The 19,569-nt window shown below is 41.7% G+C and overlaps 1 protein-coding gene across 8 annotated transcripts in view; it reads right to left on the reverse strand.

Annotated features, from left to right (window-relative positions):
* Window positions 1-709: 709 nt before the first annotated feature.
* The window catches only part of OXNAD1 (oxidoreductase NAD binding domain containing 1), a 35,666-nt gene continuing 16,806 nt past the window's right edge, over window positions 710-19,569 (reverse strand). For 5 of the 8 annotated variants that reach the window (XM_074312806.2, XM_074312810.2, XM_074312807.2 and 2 more), the window contains 6 exons: window positions 17,694-17,800; window positions 9,755-9,896; window positions 5,440-5,599; window positions 2,839-2,984; window positions 1,966-2,074; window positions 710-1,296 (listed from right to left, as the gene is read on the reverse strand). In XM_074312806.2, coding sequence (XP_074168907.1) covers window positions 1,142-1,296; window positions 1,966-2,074; window positions 2,839-2,984; window positions 5,440-5,599; window positions 9,755-9,896; window positions 17,694-17,800 — 819 coding nt within the window. In that variant the 3' untranslated portion in view covers window positions 710-1,141. Of the gene's footprint in view, window positions 1,297-1,965; window positions 2,075-2,838; window positions 3,082-5,439; window positions 5,600-9,754; window positions 9,897-17,693; window positions 17,801-19,569 lie in introns of all 8 variants that reach the window. The other 3 variants (XM_074312805.2, XM_019726001.3, XM_019726000.3) reach the window with 1 other exon arrangement.

A 19,569-nucleotide genomic window follows, 5' to 3' on the forward strand; every position in this document is an offset into this window, starting at 1 on the left:
GAGCTCCTGGGTCTCCAGCACTGATCTGCCCTCTTCCCAGACTTCCTGTGTCCTCAGTGTCCTCTAAGCATGGAAGCCTTAGGCCGGAGACTGTCACAGTATGAACGGCCTGGCCTTACCAGGGCAGCCTTGGGCTGAAGCTCCACCTCTCTCTCTCCCCACCCTGGGGAATGCCTCCCCACCCAGGCTTAGCAAGGAGTTCAACTGTCTTGCTTTCTCTCAGTCATTCGACAAGTATGTGTTGAGCTGCTGCTGCTGCCAGGAACGACCCTGGTGAAGGAATGAAATAAAAGGCAGAGCGATGATTTGGAAACAGCTCTATACCACCCCTAATCAACCTTAAGCACATTTCCACAGCCAGTGAGCACGGCGGCGGAAGGCAGATTCAATGTGAAAGACGGCAGCCACCAGTGCCTTTGTCCCCACCAAGAAGCCACCTCCTACATGTAGTGTAATGGCACGCAGCCAAGAAAGAACGCACAAAGGGTTTCATTTGAGAAGGAACTAACAATTAGTCAGGATACATACTGAGGATATTCATTAACACTAAGCAAATATGCTGGTCATTCAATTCCCTAAAGCAGTTTTCCTAACAATTTTCTCTTTCCAAACCCGACTCTGATGGTCTGAAGAAGCAAGGCTGCAGGCCAGGGTGCGGTCAACTAAGACAATTAAGTAGAAAGAATTTCCAAAGTAACATCACTAAGAATGTGTTTAAATTATAAGTTTATTGAACATAAGATAGTAGGCTGCTGTCAAATAATTTAAAGACAGCCTGCATTTCACACACAAAACCACCTTTTCATATGATTAAATGTAAGTTTATACCTTTTTTTATTCCCTCAGGGGAAAGAAAATCTATACTGACCAATTCAAGTACATCATGAGATAATCAGCTATTAATAAAAGAAAGTCAATATAGTAAAAAATAGTTTTAATCAATGGAGTCTTTGCAAAAAGTTTATCATTTAAGTCTGTCAGCTGGTTTTTCTGTTATTCTCCAGTAGGTCACTTAGTTCACAGCCTTAAAAAATAAGGCTGAGTAGAGGTAAATTCACCCAGCCACAAGTCATATAGCATAATACCTGTGGCTGTCCTAAGTGGTTCTCAGAGCCTTCTCTCTTCGACCTTTGCCTGCTCACTACCACCACTTCTCAAAGCAAATGTGTTCTTTGGGAACATGGCTGTTTTCCAGTTGCTTGGAGAAAAAATCTGTCATTGGAGGTGGGCCACAGATATAGAACAAAGTCTCTTTTGAAATATGATCTCTTATCTCCTGCTCCATTATTCTTCCTTCTATCAAGAAACAGAATAAACACCAAATTAGAGCAGACGTGTTTGTATTGCAATGAGGAAGGACTACCTACAACTCAGCAACAGTGTTTTTGTTTCAGTGACTCAAGGTTAGTGACTCTCGTCTTGAGTCATCCACGCGATGGCTCCTGTTGGCATCCAGGCCAGACCCCAGCGAGGGCATCTCCAGGATTCCTAAACTTATGGCAAGTAAAGTAGGAAATGAATCACAATGCCTTCTGCAGACAGGGCCAGAGAGTTTACTGATCTTTGGTAGAGATTCAAAACAGCCTTCAGCAAAGTCAAGAAACTGTTTTGTGAAAAACCCTACCAGGCAGGGGAAACTACAAGTAATTTAAACCACCATTAATGGCAAATGGCATTGATTCAGTCAAAGCTGGAATATAAATTCTTTATATGCATATTGCAGTGATGATACAAAGGTCCCCTAAAAAAATGTGGAAAATAAATTTTTAATTTGGGTCATAGGAAACCTGCACGTAGTAAATAAATCCAACTAAATCTCTTTTCCACCATGAATCACCTCTCAATTGCCCAGGTAGTGACATTCCCAGCCTGCAAGTCCCAAAAATAAAGCATCTACATTCAACCAACTGGTATGTCTACCACGTAACTCCATAGAGATAGTCGAAGTATTTTGGGGGGACTTACCCGTGATGTATGGCTTGAGTGCTGCACTGATTTGTGTAGTCTGTTTTGTAACATGCAAACTGCATGCAATCTTCTCAGGAAATTCATTTACTAAATCGAGGATATTTTTCTGGAATGTCAAACATATTTGGTCACACTACAATTTTAAAAAATCAAAACAGATGTGTACAACCACTGACGTCGAACCTCGCCTCCCATTCTGCACACGTCGGCCACTCTTGCTCTCTACTTAGGCAGACATTGTTTGCAGCCAAGCCGGCTGGAGCATTCGGAGTACACAGGGCTCTTTGGCTTTAATTGAAATGTGAACATGCTAACAAGCATATTACTAAGTCTCCAGGAGTTTTTTCCTTTTTCCTTTTTCTTAAGCCTTAGCAATTAAGCAGCAGTTTCACTGACCACAGTTGTGTCTTTTAACTGTTTCTGTTCTTTTGTTCATCCTTGCAGCTGCAAAGCAATCCAGAATGAAAGCTTAGTTTCAACAGATGCAACTGATGGGGGTTTCATTTACCCAGCTGGGTCCAAACTAAGTACGTCTCACCTACTCCTGTTAACACTTGAGCCCACTTGTAAGTTGCTTGACTCTTGACCGAGTCTCATGGCCATGGTGACTTTTCTGTTCATCCACTTCCAGACTGAGGCCCACAAGCCCTGCCCTATCCGATCATGTCACTGGGAGCCTCCTCAATACTAGCTATTTTGACTGTCCTGGTTAAGCTGTGTTAATTCTCATTCGAACATGGCTAAGCCTTGTCGGGCCTTTTGTTTGAACTGTTACAGAGAAGACAGAACTGAGAGAGGAAAGTTCTGTGGACAATTAATATCATGACACAAGTCTGCCCACAGCAACCTACGAAACACACATATCTATACCTTAAACAGGAGTTCGCTGGTATTTTTTGCACTGTAGAATAGTTTTATTGTTCCTGTATCATATCCACTTCCTTTGTTTGCCCGTTCTCTGAGGAGATCTGCCGAGTGCCGCAGGATGGAAAGCAGAGGGTTAATTCCGACTCCTCCTGCAATCAACACGAGGTTTCTAGAGGCATCTGCAGGCTGAGGGTCAAAGAAGAACTCTCCACCCACTCTCACAGCCACTTCAGAGTCAAGTGTACACTAAGGCAGGAAAGAAAAGAACCTTTATTCTTTTGTAGCACAGGTCTTAAACCAAATGTTCTTCTTAACTAAAACTGACTGCATCTACCTACTGCATTTGTATCAGTATTTAGGACCATGTTTGCAGCTTGCTTTCAAGTTTCCCAGGGCCCTGTGAATTGATCCCACTCATCCATTATATAGGTTATTTGCTACTCTGCTCTTCTGTGCTCCATACTGCGCAGCTGCTCCACTACTGAGGAGACTCACTTGAGTAATTTTATCATTTGTTAACTTCTTAGATAAGGAACTGAGTTGTGGAGAGGCACTGGGCTCAGGAGACAGCTCTGAAGTATGAGTTTCCATTTCGGAGTGGCGCTCCTGTTCTGATCAAAGCTATGGAGCTAGGAGAGGCAAGACAGGGTAAGTGTCACTAGCTGTGGCTGCCCTGGACTTATCAGGGCTGAGAAATGCGGGTACCAGGGGTTTCCTCCTGGTTGCCAGCAGGGCATAGCCAGAGCTGCTCCACAGACTGAGAGAAGTACTGCAGCACCGTTCAGTACTTTTCATGTCTCCCTGCAGCAAGAATAGGAAGCCTGAGGCTTCACACGAGGGAGTACCATATACAGTAGGGCTGAGTACCACATACACTAGGAGGTGAGTACCACACACACTAGGAGGTGAGTACCACACACACTGGGGAGTGAGTCCCACATACACTGGGAGGTGAGTCCCACATACACTGGGAGGTGAGTACCACACACACTGGGAGGTGAGTACCGCATACACTGGGAGGTGAGTACCACACACACTGGGGGGTGAGTCCCACATACACTGGGAGGTGAGTCCCACATACACTAGGAGGTGAGTACCACACACACTGGGGAGTGAGTCCCACATACACTGGGAGGTGAGTACCACACACACTGGGGGGTGAGTACCATATACACTGGGAGGTGAGTACCGCACACACTGGGGGGTGAGTACCATATACACTGGGAGGTGAGTACCGCACACACTGGGGGGTGAGTACCGCATACACTGGGAGGTGAGTACCGCATACACTGACCATATACACTGGGAGGTGAGTACCGCATACACTGGGGGGTGAGTACCATATACACTGGGAGGTGAGTACCGCACACACTGGGGGGTGAGTACCGCACACACTGGGAGGTGAGTACCACATACACTAGGGGGTGAGTACCATATACACTGGTGGGTGAGTCCCACATACACTGGGAGGTGAGTACCACACACACTGGGGGGGTGAGTACCACACACACTGGGGGGTGAGTACCACACACACTGGGAGGTGAGTACCACACACACTGGGGGGTGAGTACCGCATACACTGGGAGGTGAGTACTGCACACACTGCGGGGTGAGTACCACACACACTGGGAGGTGAGTACCACATACACTAGGGGGTGAGTATCGCATACACTGCGGGGTGAGTACCATATACACTGGTGGGTGAGTCCCACATACACTGGGAGGTGAGTACCACACACACTGGGAAGTGAGTACCACATACACTGGGGGGTGAGTACCGCATACACTGCGGGGTGAGTACCACATACAGCCATTATGGGGGTATTTACAGCACAGCAATCAGCAAATGCTGCAAATCAGGGCAGTGTTTACTCAGAGAGTTGGTTTAACAGCACATCATTATCTGCAATGCACAGAGTTCTCAATGACCCATAGGACATACATGTAGGTGAGAACTGGTTTTTAATGATCTGAGACTAGATTCTAACTCATTTTACAAAAAAAATTCAAAAGTGTTTTTTGCATGGATCTAATGTAGTCTGAATTTTCCAGAATGTAACCACTGTGTAGTTTGTACTTGGTTGTGCTCAGAACTTTACCAAGCATGTTCACTGTTCTGGAAAACCATGTCCTCACTGGGAACATGTGCATGTGAGCCTTGTGTCACCACACAACAGCTTTCACCACCTGCATCTGTGCACAGTGTGTCATGGCAACGCTACCCTGAGGAACAGCCATCTGACTACTTCATTCTACCTTCTCATGTAGATATGTCCACGCATTTATAAGAAATACATAGACTTTGTGAATCATTTTCCTTTATCCTTTTATTTCTCTTTTGTAGTACACTTAAAGAATCACGTTACCTCTAAAAATTTATGTGTTGATTACATTAACTTTGAATTTCATTTCAAGATAGTTCTAGAGAAAGGCCACTGGATCTAACAAGGTTGAGAATACCTAGTTTGGAGAAAAATGTACTGATCTAGGAGTCAGAAGACTGAATTTTAATCACATCCTCTATGATATCCAACAAGTCCCTTCATTTCTCTGAGCCTCTGCTGCCATATCTGGAAAATGGGTCTCAGCAGCTGTCCAGCTCACCCCACAGGGCTGTGGTGGGCATCACTTGACACACTGAGGGGGAAAACTCCCTTTTGGCATCCAGCTCCACAGAATAGGGTATTTTGGTCAGTGCAGCTGTCCGGTAGAAAAAGTGCTGGGGGTGCCTGCCTCCTTCTTCTCTGTCACTAAAAAACAGAATCTGGAAATCAAGAAATTTATATTAAGAGCATAGGCCTGTTTCATTACACATTCCTGACATAAATCAACTAAATGAACTCATTCCTAAGACGTATGAACGTACCATATGCTCTTTGAAGACTGAACCTTTAGCATTCACACCCTGGCACCTTGCATGGCAGATAGGCAGTCAGTCCTTTTAGACATGAATTTAATTTGAGGCTCTATAACTTAAAGAAGAGTTAATCTTAGAGAAAAATCTAAGAAAAAAAATTATTTGAATTCACAAAACAGGTCTTTTTTGGTAAAGAACTGTTAAATGAATGGAAATCCTTTCTCTGAGGGGGAAAATACATCTGAACTTAACTATTCTAAATATGTAGGAGATTTTTACATGAAATACTAAGTGGGTTTTCATTTTTGACAAAAGAAATTAGCATCAAGGGAGCATTCTGTTAGTAATAACTAAAATCTAAGAATCACTACACTGGCTACCGAAGTGCTTTAAAATGTTCCCTCCTTTCAAGTCTTGAAAATAGAATTTATGATACGAGAGGCTCTGCCTAACGATGACAATGGATTTAATCTCTTTATGCCCTGCCTCCCCCTCTCTTGCTTGCCTGTACACTTCTCTCTTTAGCGCTAAGAATCTAACAGTAAGAGACAAAGAACTGAAAAAGAAATAATTTTCTCCAATGGTCTTCTTCGGCATGCTTAGTAATGACAACAAAAATGCCTTTAGGTTATTGTTTTTAAAAACCACAGTGTTTTCAACCTTAAGGTTGGCAAGAAAACATGCCCCAGGGAAAGATAATACTCAAGAAGCCTGTCGTCTCCTTAATGACAAAATAATCTTCAGTAGATCTATCTTCTAATTTGCAGCATCTGGAAAGAATCAAAAGCCATCTTTGTCTTTTGTTGATCAATAAAAACTGCCAGGGTAGCACGAATGATAAAACTCAAAGTACTGTACAGTACAATATGGAAGTGAGTAAAAGGATATTACCTTCAATCACATAGCAATGTATCTAATTTGGGTATAGATTTTCTACTTCTGAAATACACTACTTCTCCACAGCAACTGGAGCAGGCACACAACAGCTGTCTAGAACCCTTTACCCTGCCAGGAGCTTGAGCCAAAGCAGATGAAATAAAGGAAGACATTATGGCATTTTATCCCGTGTCCCAACAGAGCAGCCTGCTGCCACCCAGACACTCATGTGCCTCTATTGTCCACTCTAATAGCTTAATAAGACAAATCCTCGGGAGGAATACAGCCACCTGAGAATGGTTCCAAGAAAAATCTGACTTCATAAAGGCTGTTTGCAACTCCCACTGGGCAGAGTGGAGCAGGCACTACAATTAGGATGTGCATTCAAGCGATGCCACTTGGAGATTTTCTACAGCCTCCAAGAATAAGTTCCTTCATTGAAATGCCAATGAGGCATGAAACCGAGCAGGGAGCTATGGACCAGGACCAGGTCAGGTCACGTGGGAGACTGACAACGGGAGGGGGCGCATAGCACTAGGAGACGGAATGGCTAAGCTCCTTTTAACAGTGAGTGCAGGCCACCTTGCTTGTCCCATACCCGCGGCATATTTTAGAGACTCAGGATGTAGCCTCGAGACAGTAATGGGTGGAAAATCCAAAGAGAATCTAAAAAGGAATGATGCAGCTAAGGCCACACCAAAGGAAGAACTCAGAAGGTTGGAGGATAAAAATGTGACAGGATACATTTACAATGGAAATGCTAAGGCAAGCAGCCAGGGGTTATTCTGAACAGACACAACTTGATATGTAAACCATAAGAACATATATTTTTTATGCCCCCATAGATTTAAAAATCCTTTATTTTTTCCATTATATTCCAGGAAAACTTTTGTTGGTGTACAGGTCCATGAATTTTACACATACATACGTCTGTGTAACTACCACCAGAATCAAGATATAAAACAGTTCCCTCACCCCAGAAAAGCCCCTTGTGCTATCCCTTTAGGCTCACACCCTTCCCCAACCCTAACCCTGTCAACCACAGATCTGTTTTCCATCACTGTATCTTTGTCTTCCAGAATGTGACATAAAAGGGATTATACAGTACATAGCCTTTGAGACTGGCTTCTTCCACTCAACATAATGCCTGAGATTCACCCAAGTTGCTGTGTGCCATCAATAAATAATAGTTCATCTGTGTTTACTGCTGAGTAACAATACACTATATGACTATACTACAGTTTGTTTATCCATTCACTTCTCGAGGGGCATCTGGGGTGTTTCACTTTTTGATAACTGTAAATGGAATTGCTGTAAACATTCATGCACAGGTTTTAATACGAACAGAGCTTTCATTTCTCTAGCATAAATACCCAGGAGTGGAATTGCTGGGTCTCATGGTAAGTGTATATTTAATTTTATAGGAAATTGCCAAAATGTTTTACAGACTGGCTTGAGCACCTTGCATTCCTGTTGGCAACATAAGCATTATATTAACAGAGTTCCAGTGGCTCCACAATCTTGTTAGCACTTGGTAGTGTCAATATTTTTAATTTTAGTCATTCTAACAGGTCTGTATATATCCCATTATATATAGTTTTACTCCACATTTTCCTAACAGTTAATGATAAAAGATGTTAAACATCTTTTCATTGCTTATTTGCCATCCTTACATGCTTTTTAGTGACGTATCTATTCAATTCTCTGGCCATTTTAAAATTATATTTGTTTTCTTTTTTGCTGATTTTTGGGAGTTCTTTATATATTCTGGATACAGTCCTTTGTTGGCTCTCTAATTTGCAAATACTTTCTCCTAGTCTGTAGCTTGTTTTCTTAAATTCTGTTAATAGTGTCTTTTGCAGAAAAAATTTTTTAAATTTTGATTATGCATCTTGCTTTTGGTGTCGTGTCTAAGAACTCTTTGCCCACCCTCAAGTTCAGAATATTTCTTATGTTTTCTTCTCAAACTTTTATAGTTTCATGTTTTATACTTAGATCTACAACCTATTTTGAGTTAATCTTGAATATAAAGTATGAGACATAGGTCAAGGTTTTTTGTTTTATGGGTTTATTTTTTTTTTTGCATATGGATAGACAATTGTTCCAATACTATTTGTTGAAAAGGTTAGCCTTTCTCCATTGAATTTCTTAAGCACCTTTGTCAAATATCAAATAGCCATATGTGTGTCAGTCTATTTCTGAACTCTTTTCCGTTCCATTGATCTGTGTGTCGATCCCTTCACCAATACCACGCTGTTTTGATTATTGTCATTTTATTTTAATCTTAAATTTGAGAAATGTGATTCCTCCCACTTTAGCCTTACTTTTCAAAAGTGTTTTACCTATTCAAGTTCCTTTGCCATTCCACATAAATTTTAAAATCAGTGTATCTATCTACAGTATTTTTACTGATACATTCCTTTTCGGTAAAGGGGATAAGAAAATGCCTGGGATGGGATAGGCGCACACTAGAAGTGAAAGGGATGGCAGTAAAACAAAACTGACAAAGGTCAAAAACTAAGTAGACAAATAACTGATGTGCTCTCAGCTCATTCTTTGTTATCAGAGTTCTAGTAGGGAATGAGCAGGCAGCTTATTATGTAGGACTGTGTTTGAGTCCCCGGAGGAGGCATGAGTTATTAGCAGCAAATGTGGATTCCCTCTCAGAATCCCATGTGCAGAGATCTCTAGAGATTGAAATGGAGAGGCAAGGACACCTCAGATTTAGTAGTGCTCAGCTCTGGGCTTGAGCAGTATGTAATCAGAGACCGTTTCCCATCCAAATAATGATAGAATGGTAGTTTAATTCCCTTCATTAGGATGGTTAGGACAAAATAATCTGATTTTGTAGATTTACCATTTACAAGACATACAAAGAACCAATTTTCAAAAACTTACATATAAATAAAATGTTTTACTCCTAAAGCAGTATTCAACTGAATACTGCTTGGTGACCCAGACGATATTTCCAGATTCCAAAGTATCTTTGAGTCATCCTTAATGCACCAAAAAGATTCTGCTTCTTTGACCTTTTGGAGTCTGAATTCTGGATGTAAGGGAGCTCTCTGTGAGCATTTACCCTTTTCACTCAAGCCTAGGTTTCTTAGATAGATTAAGAGAGCTAACAGAAATTTTGTGGGCGGCAGAGATGCCCTAATCTGCAAGTTTAAATAGAGGTTTGCTCACCTGATTGTGAATCCAGAGAGCAGGAGGGTGGTTCGTATATTTCACTGCCAATTCTATCATTCTCTCTTGTTCTAGCAGTCTGGGGCTAGAGCATATTGAGAACCCACCAACCACAGAGACTCCTGGGATAAAGAAATCGACCCTAAAAGGAAGGCAAATAAATTATTACTGTTGAAACAATTTTAAAAGTAGGCAACAAGGCAAACAAAACCGACAAACTTTTAACTAGACTGATTTCAAAAAAAAAGAGAAAACAGAAAATTACTAAAATCAGGAATGAAAGACGGGACATCATCACCAACCTTACAAAAATAAAAGATTGTAAAGGAATTCTATGAACGACTGTTTGACAAAAAATTAGATAACTTAAATGAAATGGACACATTCCCAGAAAGAAAAAAACTACCCAATGGACTCAAGGAGAAACAAAAAATCTGAACAGACCTGTAACAAGCAAATAGATTGAATTAGTAATTTTACAACTTCCCACAAAGAAAAGGACAGCAGGTTCAGGTGGCATCACTCTTGAATTCTACCAAACATTTAAAGAAGAATTAATATTAACTTTTCACAATTTTATCTTCTAAAAAAAAACAGAAAACAACACTTCGAAACTCATTCTATGAGGCCAGTATTACTATTACCCTGATTCCAAAACCAAAGAATGATATCACAAGGAAAGAAACTATAGATCAATATCCCTTGTGAATACAGATGCAAAAATCCCAAGAATACAACGCCAGTTTAATACCTGAAAATCACTCAATGAAATACACCACTTAATAAAATAAAGGACAAAACCCACATAATCATCTCAACAGATGCAGAAAAGGCACTTGATAAAATCCAACACCCTTACATAATAAAAATATTCAACAAGCTAGGAATAAATGGGAACTTCCTAGACTTGATAAAGAAATCTACAGAATCATATTTAATGATGAAAGGCTGAAAGTTCCTCCTCTGGGAATAGAAATAAGACAAGGATGTCCACTCCCACCACTTCTGCTCAGCATTATTCTAGAGATTCTAACCAAGGCAATTAAACAAGAAAATGAAATAAAAGGCATCCAGATTGGAGAGAAAGAAGTTACAGATGACATGACATTGTATACAGAAAATCCTAAGGAATCTACTATAAAGACACTAGAACTAATTAACAAGTAAAATAAGGCTGCAGGATACAAGAGCAATAACAAAAATCTATTGTATTTCTATACACTAGCAATCTAAATGTGAAATTAAGAAAAATAATCCTATTTGTAATACCATAAAAAGAATAACATAACTGAGAATCAATTTAACAAAAGAAGCATAATACTTGCACAATGAAAACCACAAAACATTGTTGAAAAAAAATCAAAGACCTAAATAAATGGAAAGACATCTCATGATCATGGATTGAAAGACTTCATATTGTTAAAATAGCAATACTCGCAAAATTGATCTCCAAATTCAATGCAATACTTATCAAAACCCAGCTGGTTTCTTTGCAGAAATTGTCAAGTTGATCATAAAATTAATATGGAAATTCAAGGGACCCGGAATCATCAAAACAATCCTGAAAAAGAAGAAATCTGGAGAACGTACACTTTCTGGTTTCAAAATTTACTATAAAGCTACAGTAATGAAGACATTGTGATACTTGCATAAGAACAGGCATATAGATCAATGAAAAAGAACTGAGAGCCCAAAAATAAATACTTAAATTTATGGTCAGTTGATTTCCAACAAGGGTACCAACACAATTCAATGGCAAAAGATTAGTCTTTTCAATAAATGGTGCTAGGACAACTGAATATCCACATGTAAAAAGAATGAAATTTGACCCTTACCTCACACCATATACAAAAATTAACTCAAAATGGATCAAAGATGTAAATGTAAATGCTAAAATTATAAACTCTTAGAAAACTTACACAGGACTAACTCTTCATGGCAAGGGTTACTTAGATACCAAAACACAAAGGTCAAAGAAAAAATACAGAAACTAGACTGCATCAATGAAAAACACTGTGCTACAAATGATATCATCAGGAAAGTTAAAAGACAACCAACTGGCGGAATGGGAGTAAATATTTGCAAAACATATATCTGATAAGGGACTTGCATGCAGAATATATAAAAAACTCTTACAACTCAGTAATGAAAAGACAAATTAAAAAAACGGGAAAAGGATTTGTATAACTATTTCTCCAAAGAAGATACATAAATGGCCAATAAACACATGAAAAGATGTTCAACATCATAAGTTATTAGGGAAATGGAAATCAAAATCAAAATGAGCTATCATTTCACAAGCACTGGGATGGGTGGCTAATCAAAAACACAATGACAAGTGTTCGTAAGCATCCGGAGAAATTGGAACCCTTATACATTGCAGCAGGACGGTAAAATGGAGCAGCCATTCTGGAACACTTTGGTAGTGCCTGAAAATGTTAAACAGAGTTACCATATGACCAACAACTCTACTCCTAAGTATATACCCAAGAGAAAGGAAAATATATGTCCATTCAAAAATATATACACGAATTTTCATAGTAGTATTATTGATAATAGCCTAAAAGTGAAAACCATCTAAATGTTCATCAACTGATAAATGGATAAACAAAATGTGTGTATCCATACAATGAAGTACTGCTACGTGCTACAACATAGATGAACACTGAAATTATGTTAAGTGAAAGAAGCCAGTCACAGAAAAGACCATATATTGTATAATTCTATTGATAAGAAATGTCCAGAATAGGCAAATCCATAAATACAGAAAGAGAACAGTGGTTGTCTAAGGGGGTGAGGATGAGGAATAAATAATAATTAGTATAGGGTTTCTTCTTGGGACGAGAGAATGTTCTAAAGTTGATTGTGCTCATGATTGTACAATTCTGTGACTACTAAAAACCACTTTAAGTGGATGGATTTTATGCGTTACCTGGATGAATTTTATAATATGTAAAGTATATCTCAATAAAACAGTTTCAAGAGGTGAATAAAAAGGCAACAAAAACTCTTTCACTGGCATTTGACAAACTAAATAGGCCGATATGGCCTTCTAAGTTCCAAAAGTCTTATTTTTCTTGCTTTTCTTCTAACCACACTCCTGTAGTCTAGAATTCTTTCAAGTTTCAAGCCTTCAATAGTTCTGTACCACAGAAACCCTTTTGTTGGGGATTCTAGGAAGTGCAACAAACGTAGTCACATACCAAGGAAAGAAAAATTTATTAGAATCCGGGACCACAAAAAAATCCTCATCTCCATGTCTAGGAAAATCAAACATCCAATCGACATGTTTCTCTGCCATCAAAGAGCAAAAGTATCATTTTCCCACAGTTGTTTTCCTACTTGCAGGCTTACATGAAAATATTCTCTACTGATTTCATCTATGACCTCAAAAGATGCTTTCTTTCTATCTATGACCTTAAATATCTGTTTACTTTTTATAGTCTTATAAAAACCAGTTCTGGACTGGAAATGCTCCAGAAAAGTTCCCTAGCCTACTTTCACCTATATTCATGTGACTGTTTCCCACGAATACCTTAATTTCCCTTTCATTTCAGACAAGATACAAATTTTAAAAGACTATAGTTAACATTTATTAACATAGTTCCTATATGCTTTCAGTGAGGAGGTATAACAGCATCTCCACAGCTTACATGGTAAAAAAATAATAGTCAACGAACTACTCTTGTTGCTTCATCTCCTGCACTACAGCGCCCTCTGCTGCTTGATGTTGATGAAGACCATTCTCAGGTGAGCGAAACCGAATCCTATAGAAAATCTGGAAAGGTACCTTTGGGAAAAAGGAGTCCCCTCATTAAATGCGACAGAAGAATTCAAATGACATAGAAACCGCATGTGAATGGATTTAAGAAAATATGCACAATACATGTTTGATAAAACATGTGTCCAAGGAAGAATTATTTTACACACACACACACACACACACACACACACACACACACCACTTTAAAAATGACCTTTGTGGGATGAGCAGTCTTGGAGCCAAAAATTAAGGCACCTACTGCAGCCCCAGATGCATGAGTATATGCAGAACTGAGAAAAAGCCTAATTCTGGAGTGAGGCACACATAGCCATGTCTAACTGGGACACACCAGGCAGCGCTGTCCTGCCCACAGACGCAGCCCCAGTGCCCAGCACAAAGCAGGCACGAAAACCGTGGCCAAAGAGCGATGCTTTATAATGAGATCCCAAAGTTCTTCAGTCCTCAACTGTAGTAGTCGGAGCCCCTCACACATCCCCTGTGCAAACACTACAGGTGGCACCTGCCTACAATGTCCAGGCACTGTGGTTCATGTTAGAAGTAAAGATGCAAGTTATGTCTTGGTTCCTGCCCTCAATAAACTCACCCGAATGGGAGGGAAATTAACAAATAAATACAATTAAATGGGCTATGTCAAAATCTGCTTGGCAGAGAGAAAAAAAAATGCTCGTCATTTGAGATCTGTCTGGAAGTATCTGTACTTAGCAGAGATTTCTTGGTTCCAACATATGTGATCCTGATTTTATCGGAAAATATTAAAGCCACTGTTTTATTTAAAAAACAACAACTGCTTGTGGGGAGTCAGTTGGGGGTGAGGAGGAGAGCTGAGGAAGAAGTCGTCAATTCTACCAGAGGTAGAGGAATTGAGCAAGATTTCACAGGAGTCGTAAAAGACACGTAGCGCTCACGAGACGAGCAATGGAGGACAGTCTGGACAACGACACCGACAACTGCAGCACTTCTGTGTGTGGTCACATGAGTCAGGCTGCCGGACACGGCTGTGTAGGGTGTATACTGTCTATAACAGCGGAGATGCTGGAGGGTGGGGTAGTCTTTTTTCTCTAATTCTGCTCCTCTAATGGGTTTCCTCTTGGTGTTCTCCTTCTTCTAGTACAGCCCTGTCACTTTCAAGCATAAAAACATACGTTATTTTGTCTGAAGCCAGACATACACCTTTCTCTTTCCAGAACCGCGCTGCGCTTGCTTCCCCTCGGGTGGTGTCCTGTGCGCAGACCCCGTGGAGTCAGACAGAGCTGCCCACGGCACGAGAGGCATCCGGTCACTGGAGACGCATGTACACCCACACCTACTGGGCCTGCTGCTCTTCCAACCCAGCGTCACTGCAGGAGAACGGGCCCAGGAACTAAGAATTGGAATCTGTCCCCTGGGCCTCACCAACACAAATGATCTAAATGACTGAGTGGAACATTGGCTATAACAAGAAACAAACTAATAAAGTTAAATATTAGGCATTGCACTAAGTGCTACCATATCCCAAGATACAGGAATATTACTATTCCTTCTTTAAATACCTGGAAACCGAAGCCCAGAGAAAGATAGAAACTGCCCATGACACAGAGCTAGCACGCAGAAAAGCGGACATGTGAGCTGGGCAGTCCCCAGAGCACTAGGCGTGTGACACTGTGGGACAGCCTCCCCGGGGGGTGGACCCAGCCCACTGCACTGAGCACCAGAGAAGGGACTGTGGCAGCCCCGAGCACACACACACCACACGAGGACTGTTGGTGGCACATGCCAGCCCTGAGCGGGCCAATCTTTCCACCCTCAGGAAAGAGGAATTCTGAAGAAGTGAAGGGCAAGACTCACCAAGGAGGTAGGTACTGAGGGATGGACCCACTGGCGAGGGAAGCCCTAAAGGTTTGGCCCTGCTCACGTAAGAAGGGGTTCAGAGGCCGTTTCTCCTTTTGGCTTTTCTCTCTGCATTCGATGACTTGAGTTCTTGGGACTGGGTTCCTAGCACAGAAACCAGTCCGCCCTCTCTGGGAGGGCCCAGGAAGGACACAGTGCCCAGGACGAGCCCTGGAGACCAATCTCGGGTCTACGCTGAGGTGTCCACTTGGGATCTGTGCCCAAAACCCCAGAGCTCTGAGGCGGGTCTGGAATCACCCCCTCAGTTTGGCATGTATCAGAGCAGCCCACCGGTCAGGAATCCAGTGATAGGGGATCACCGTGGCCCAGTCTCCCGCCCCAAAGCTAAGCTCAACAGCAATCCTCTCCTTTATCGCTAAGTAGCGATAAATCTGAGAATCCTACTGACACAAACGGCATGGCAGCCACATCCACACTCCCTAACCCTTGTCCTCGCCTCCCAAGTGCCACATGGAGGTTACTACCGAGCTGAGGAGCTAAGAGCCTAGACTGCAAGCCATGCAGCCACAGCGCTGAAGGAGCAGACACCCCACCCTAAGCAGATGGCCATTCTGTACCACGGAGTCAAATGTGCAGAGGGAGTCGGTACCTACCGCCCTGCAGGAAGTCCACGCTAAGGGACTGATCTTCTAAAAAGGGAGGCCCCAGCGCCAGGAATGGCTGCTGAGGGGGAGTCCTCACTTACCTGCCAGATGACCACCCCCACATCTGCGCTGTGAGGCAGGTGTCTGTCAAGCACATACTAACACCGGTCCTGGCCTCAGTGACCTGACTAAGTTCGCTCACTGATATGGGCTACATGCCACCAACCTTGATAGTATTACCTTGAGGATCACAATGGGACCGACCCTATTTCTGGATGTATCACTACAGAATGATGACATTTTTCTCATCGGTGACTACAGATCTGCAAGTGTTAATACACCTGCAGGCACACGGTGACAGCAGCATTAGAAACCAATGCACAGGCCTTTTCTCATCAAAAGACTGGGGACTGGCGTCAGAGTCTGGGCCCAATTCAGAGCTGACGGCACAAAGCAACGCTGTGCACACGACACAAACACTTCCACAGAAGGGAAATATGGAAAGACAGATCATTACAATGAAAGTTTCCACTTTTCAATGTAATAACTGCTAAACTATTTCTGAAGGGTAGAAACGTTGCCCACCCCCCGCCAAAACAGCCCAAATGCATTTAATATGTATCACTGAACATGTGCAAAGATTGCAGTAAATTGCTTCACAAACGCAAATTATTGCAATCAGCATCTTGTTTTCTAGTTCTAAATTCAAAGGCAAACTATTAACACAAGACTGCTAACTCTTGCTATTATCACACTTGCTATTATCACACATCCTCCTTCTAACAAAACCACATTTCCAGATGGACTGCCAAAATTAGTCAAGTGACTCCTAAAAAATGCTACCAGGATTGACATGCCAGAAATTCATTTAGAAATGAATGCTTTATTTAAATAAAGGAAACATACACCCAAACACACCTTTCCTAAAGAAATACAAGTTATTTACAATTCACCTTGAATTGCAGCTCAGTGAGGCCACTCACAGGAACTGGCGGGGAGGGGGGACAGCGGGGCTGTTTCCCTGTCAGGATACTGACTGGTCCCCAGAGCTGAATGGGGCAGACTCCTCAGTGTGGTGTGGACTGGGACTGACGGGAGGCGGGGGAGAGAGGGGGAGAGAGGGGCGCGGGGGCGGCTCCTGACAATAAAGTCAGCACTAATAATAAACCCCACCCAGACATGGGATGAATGATGCAGGAATTCAGTCGAGAGGGTGGCCAGCTCTGGGACATAACTGGCTATTCTTCTCAGACTGCTCTTTACTCTGTACTTGACCTAAAGACTAATTTTTAAAAACGAATCAATCCCCAGCAACACCTATTCTAGCAGAGTAGATTATTGCAGGGCACTCTATTAGCAACCGTCCCTGCAGAGCAGAATTATCAGAGTTGTTGGAACCATAGACCAGAACTAGCTGCTTTGTTTCAATCTGAAAACTCAAGCCAGCAATTTTCACATATGACTTAGAGGGCCATGGGTGCAAAATCAAGGTAAGCTCCGAGGCTAGGAAAAAAATCATATTCTCCATGCCAAAAAAAGGCTCACCCCGAATGGAGATGGTCTAGAATACTCATTCCTCAGGAGAAATTGCTGGCAACGGAAGTCCTTTCCAGAAGGAAAAAATGAGCCCTCTGATAGCACCTTCTTAAACACACACAACACAGGAAACAGAAAAGCCACTTACCACTGGCCAGCTTTAAAAGAAAAATCTTTATCAGCAACGAGCAGGCGGAGCCTCTTCACGGAGGGGGACTCATTGGCAGCTCCACACACCTTTGCTGCAGACACGACCTTGAGTCAAAAGAGGAACTGTGGCTAAGGTTAGTGTGTACACAACACAAGGAACAAACGGCGGCTTTCTGGTAGCTCAGGGTTTCTGAAGATGTGGTTTTTGAAAATTGCAAAACAAGATAAAGCACACTTTGCTTTAAAATTCTGCCTACCACCAGGTGAACAAATTTTAATTATCTTGTTTGTGAGAGACTTGTTAAATACTGATTGAATTTTATTCTGCATACAAAAACCATCTCTGAAGGGGACTATTTAACAAGCATTTATTTGTAGAGTGTGTAGCATGTGCCCCGTACCAGGCTGAGTACTCTGGTGGGAAGAGTTCAGGGAACTAGAGCCTGCCTGGCTTCTAAATTCTGTCTGTACTATGGACGCACACGGAGACCCACTGTGAGCTACGAGCCTGCATTTGTTCTGAACCTGCAAGAAGTCCATGACAAGAAATTTCAGAAATTAAAAGTAAGCACTTAGAAACCTTATTTTCACAAATGCAGAGTAAATTATATATCTGTTGACTCTAAAAATAGAAAACAAATTGGGTTTGTACTTCTTATGTCTTTGTTGTTTTAACTTATTTTTTCTAATCCATTTTTATTATATTTTACAAAATATAAACAGTCCACAACCTTAAAGCAACAGCCCTTCACCACCAGTAGTTTGAGAAGCACTATTCTAAATGACGTATCTGGTTTCTAGAAAATCCTAAAGAGGTCTGAGTTTGGCACTCTTCGGTTAAGTGCCATCCATGCCTCGGCAACCCTCAAACTCAAAATGCCTCTACCTCATTCTTTGTTTCTTCCGCCTTTGGGTTTCTCTTCCTCCCTAAACCTGGGACATCTTCACAGCAGGTGAAAAAAAGACAGTATGAGTCTTTCTTCAACATCCTATTGCTGTTCAATGCCACTTCCAGCAGCAAATCACATCAGTAGCAAGAAACCAAAATATAGTCACTCTCCTCGGATGGTGTTACTATCACGGCTCCACCAAAGGGTGCCTGAGAAATCTGTTCAAGGTCAAGGAACCCCCTACCCTAATGCTGGCTCACTCAGCGCCTTGTCTCCAATAGGACTAGGTCCAATCGTTCTATCAGAGGGAGACACTGCTTAATAATCCACAGAAAAATTCTCAACGTGGATGACAGTCTCCCTCACCACTTCAAAATATCTCTTCAAATTTTCTACCTTTCTCTTGCTCCTGTAAAATCCCTTGCCTCTCTTTCTCTGTAATTTGCCAGTCTTCTCTAGCTCCTCTCCCTGAGAGAGGTGGGGTGATTTTCCCTACTGACCGTCCCCCTGCACTTGTGATCCTAGTCCTGCCTGCCCTCCCGGAAACCGTTTCATGGCTCCTATCAGCCCTTTCCTTTAGGTTCAGTTTTTCCCTCTAGACCTTCTGTTTCATCATGATATCCAATGCCATTTGCTCATCCTAAACTTTCAGCAAAATAAAAAGGAAAGCAGCATAGTATGGCTGTTAACAGCATGGGCTCTACAGCTAGATTGCCTATGTAACCCTGGCTCCACCACTCACTTACCAGCGGAGTGACTCCGGGCACGTTACTAGCCCCCACTTAGCTTTAAATGAGAATAACAAGGCCCATACCTCACAGAGTTGTTGGGAAAGGATTAAATGAGATAATAGAAGCAAAGAACATAAAACACCGCTGGCCTATAGTAAGTGCACACTCATTAACCGTCAGTTATAATGTATGTTGTTGCATTCATTATAGTAAGTTTATAATAATATTTACTTGTTATTACATTATGTATTAC

This window comes from Rhinolophus sinicus, chromosome 5 (genome assembly GCF_057876585.1).
Source record: "Rhinolophus sinicus isolate RSI-liver-muscle chromosome 5, RSI-T2T, whole genome shotgun sequence".
Lineage (NCBI taxonomy): Eukaryota > Metazoa > Chordata > Mammalia > Chiroptera > Rhinolophidae > Rhinolophus > Rhinolophus sinicus.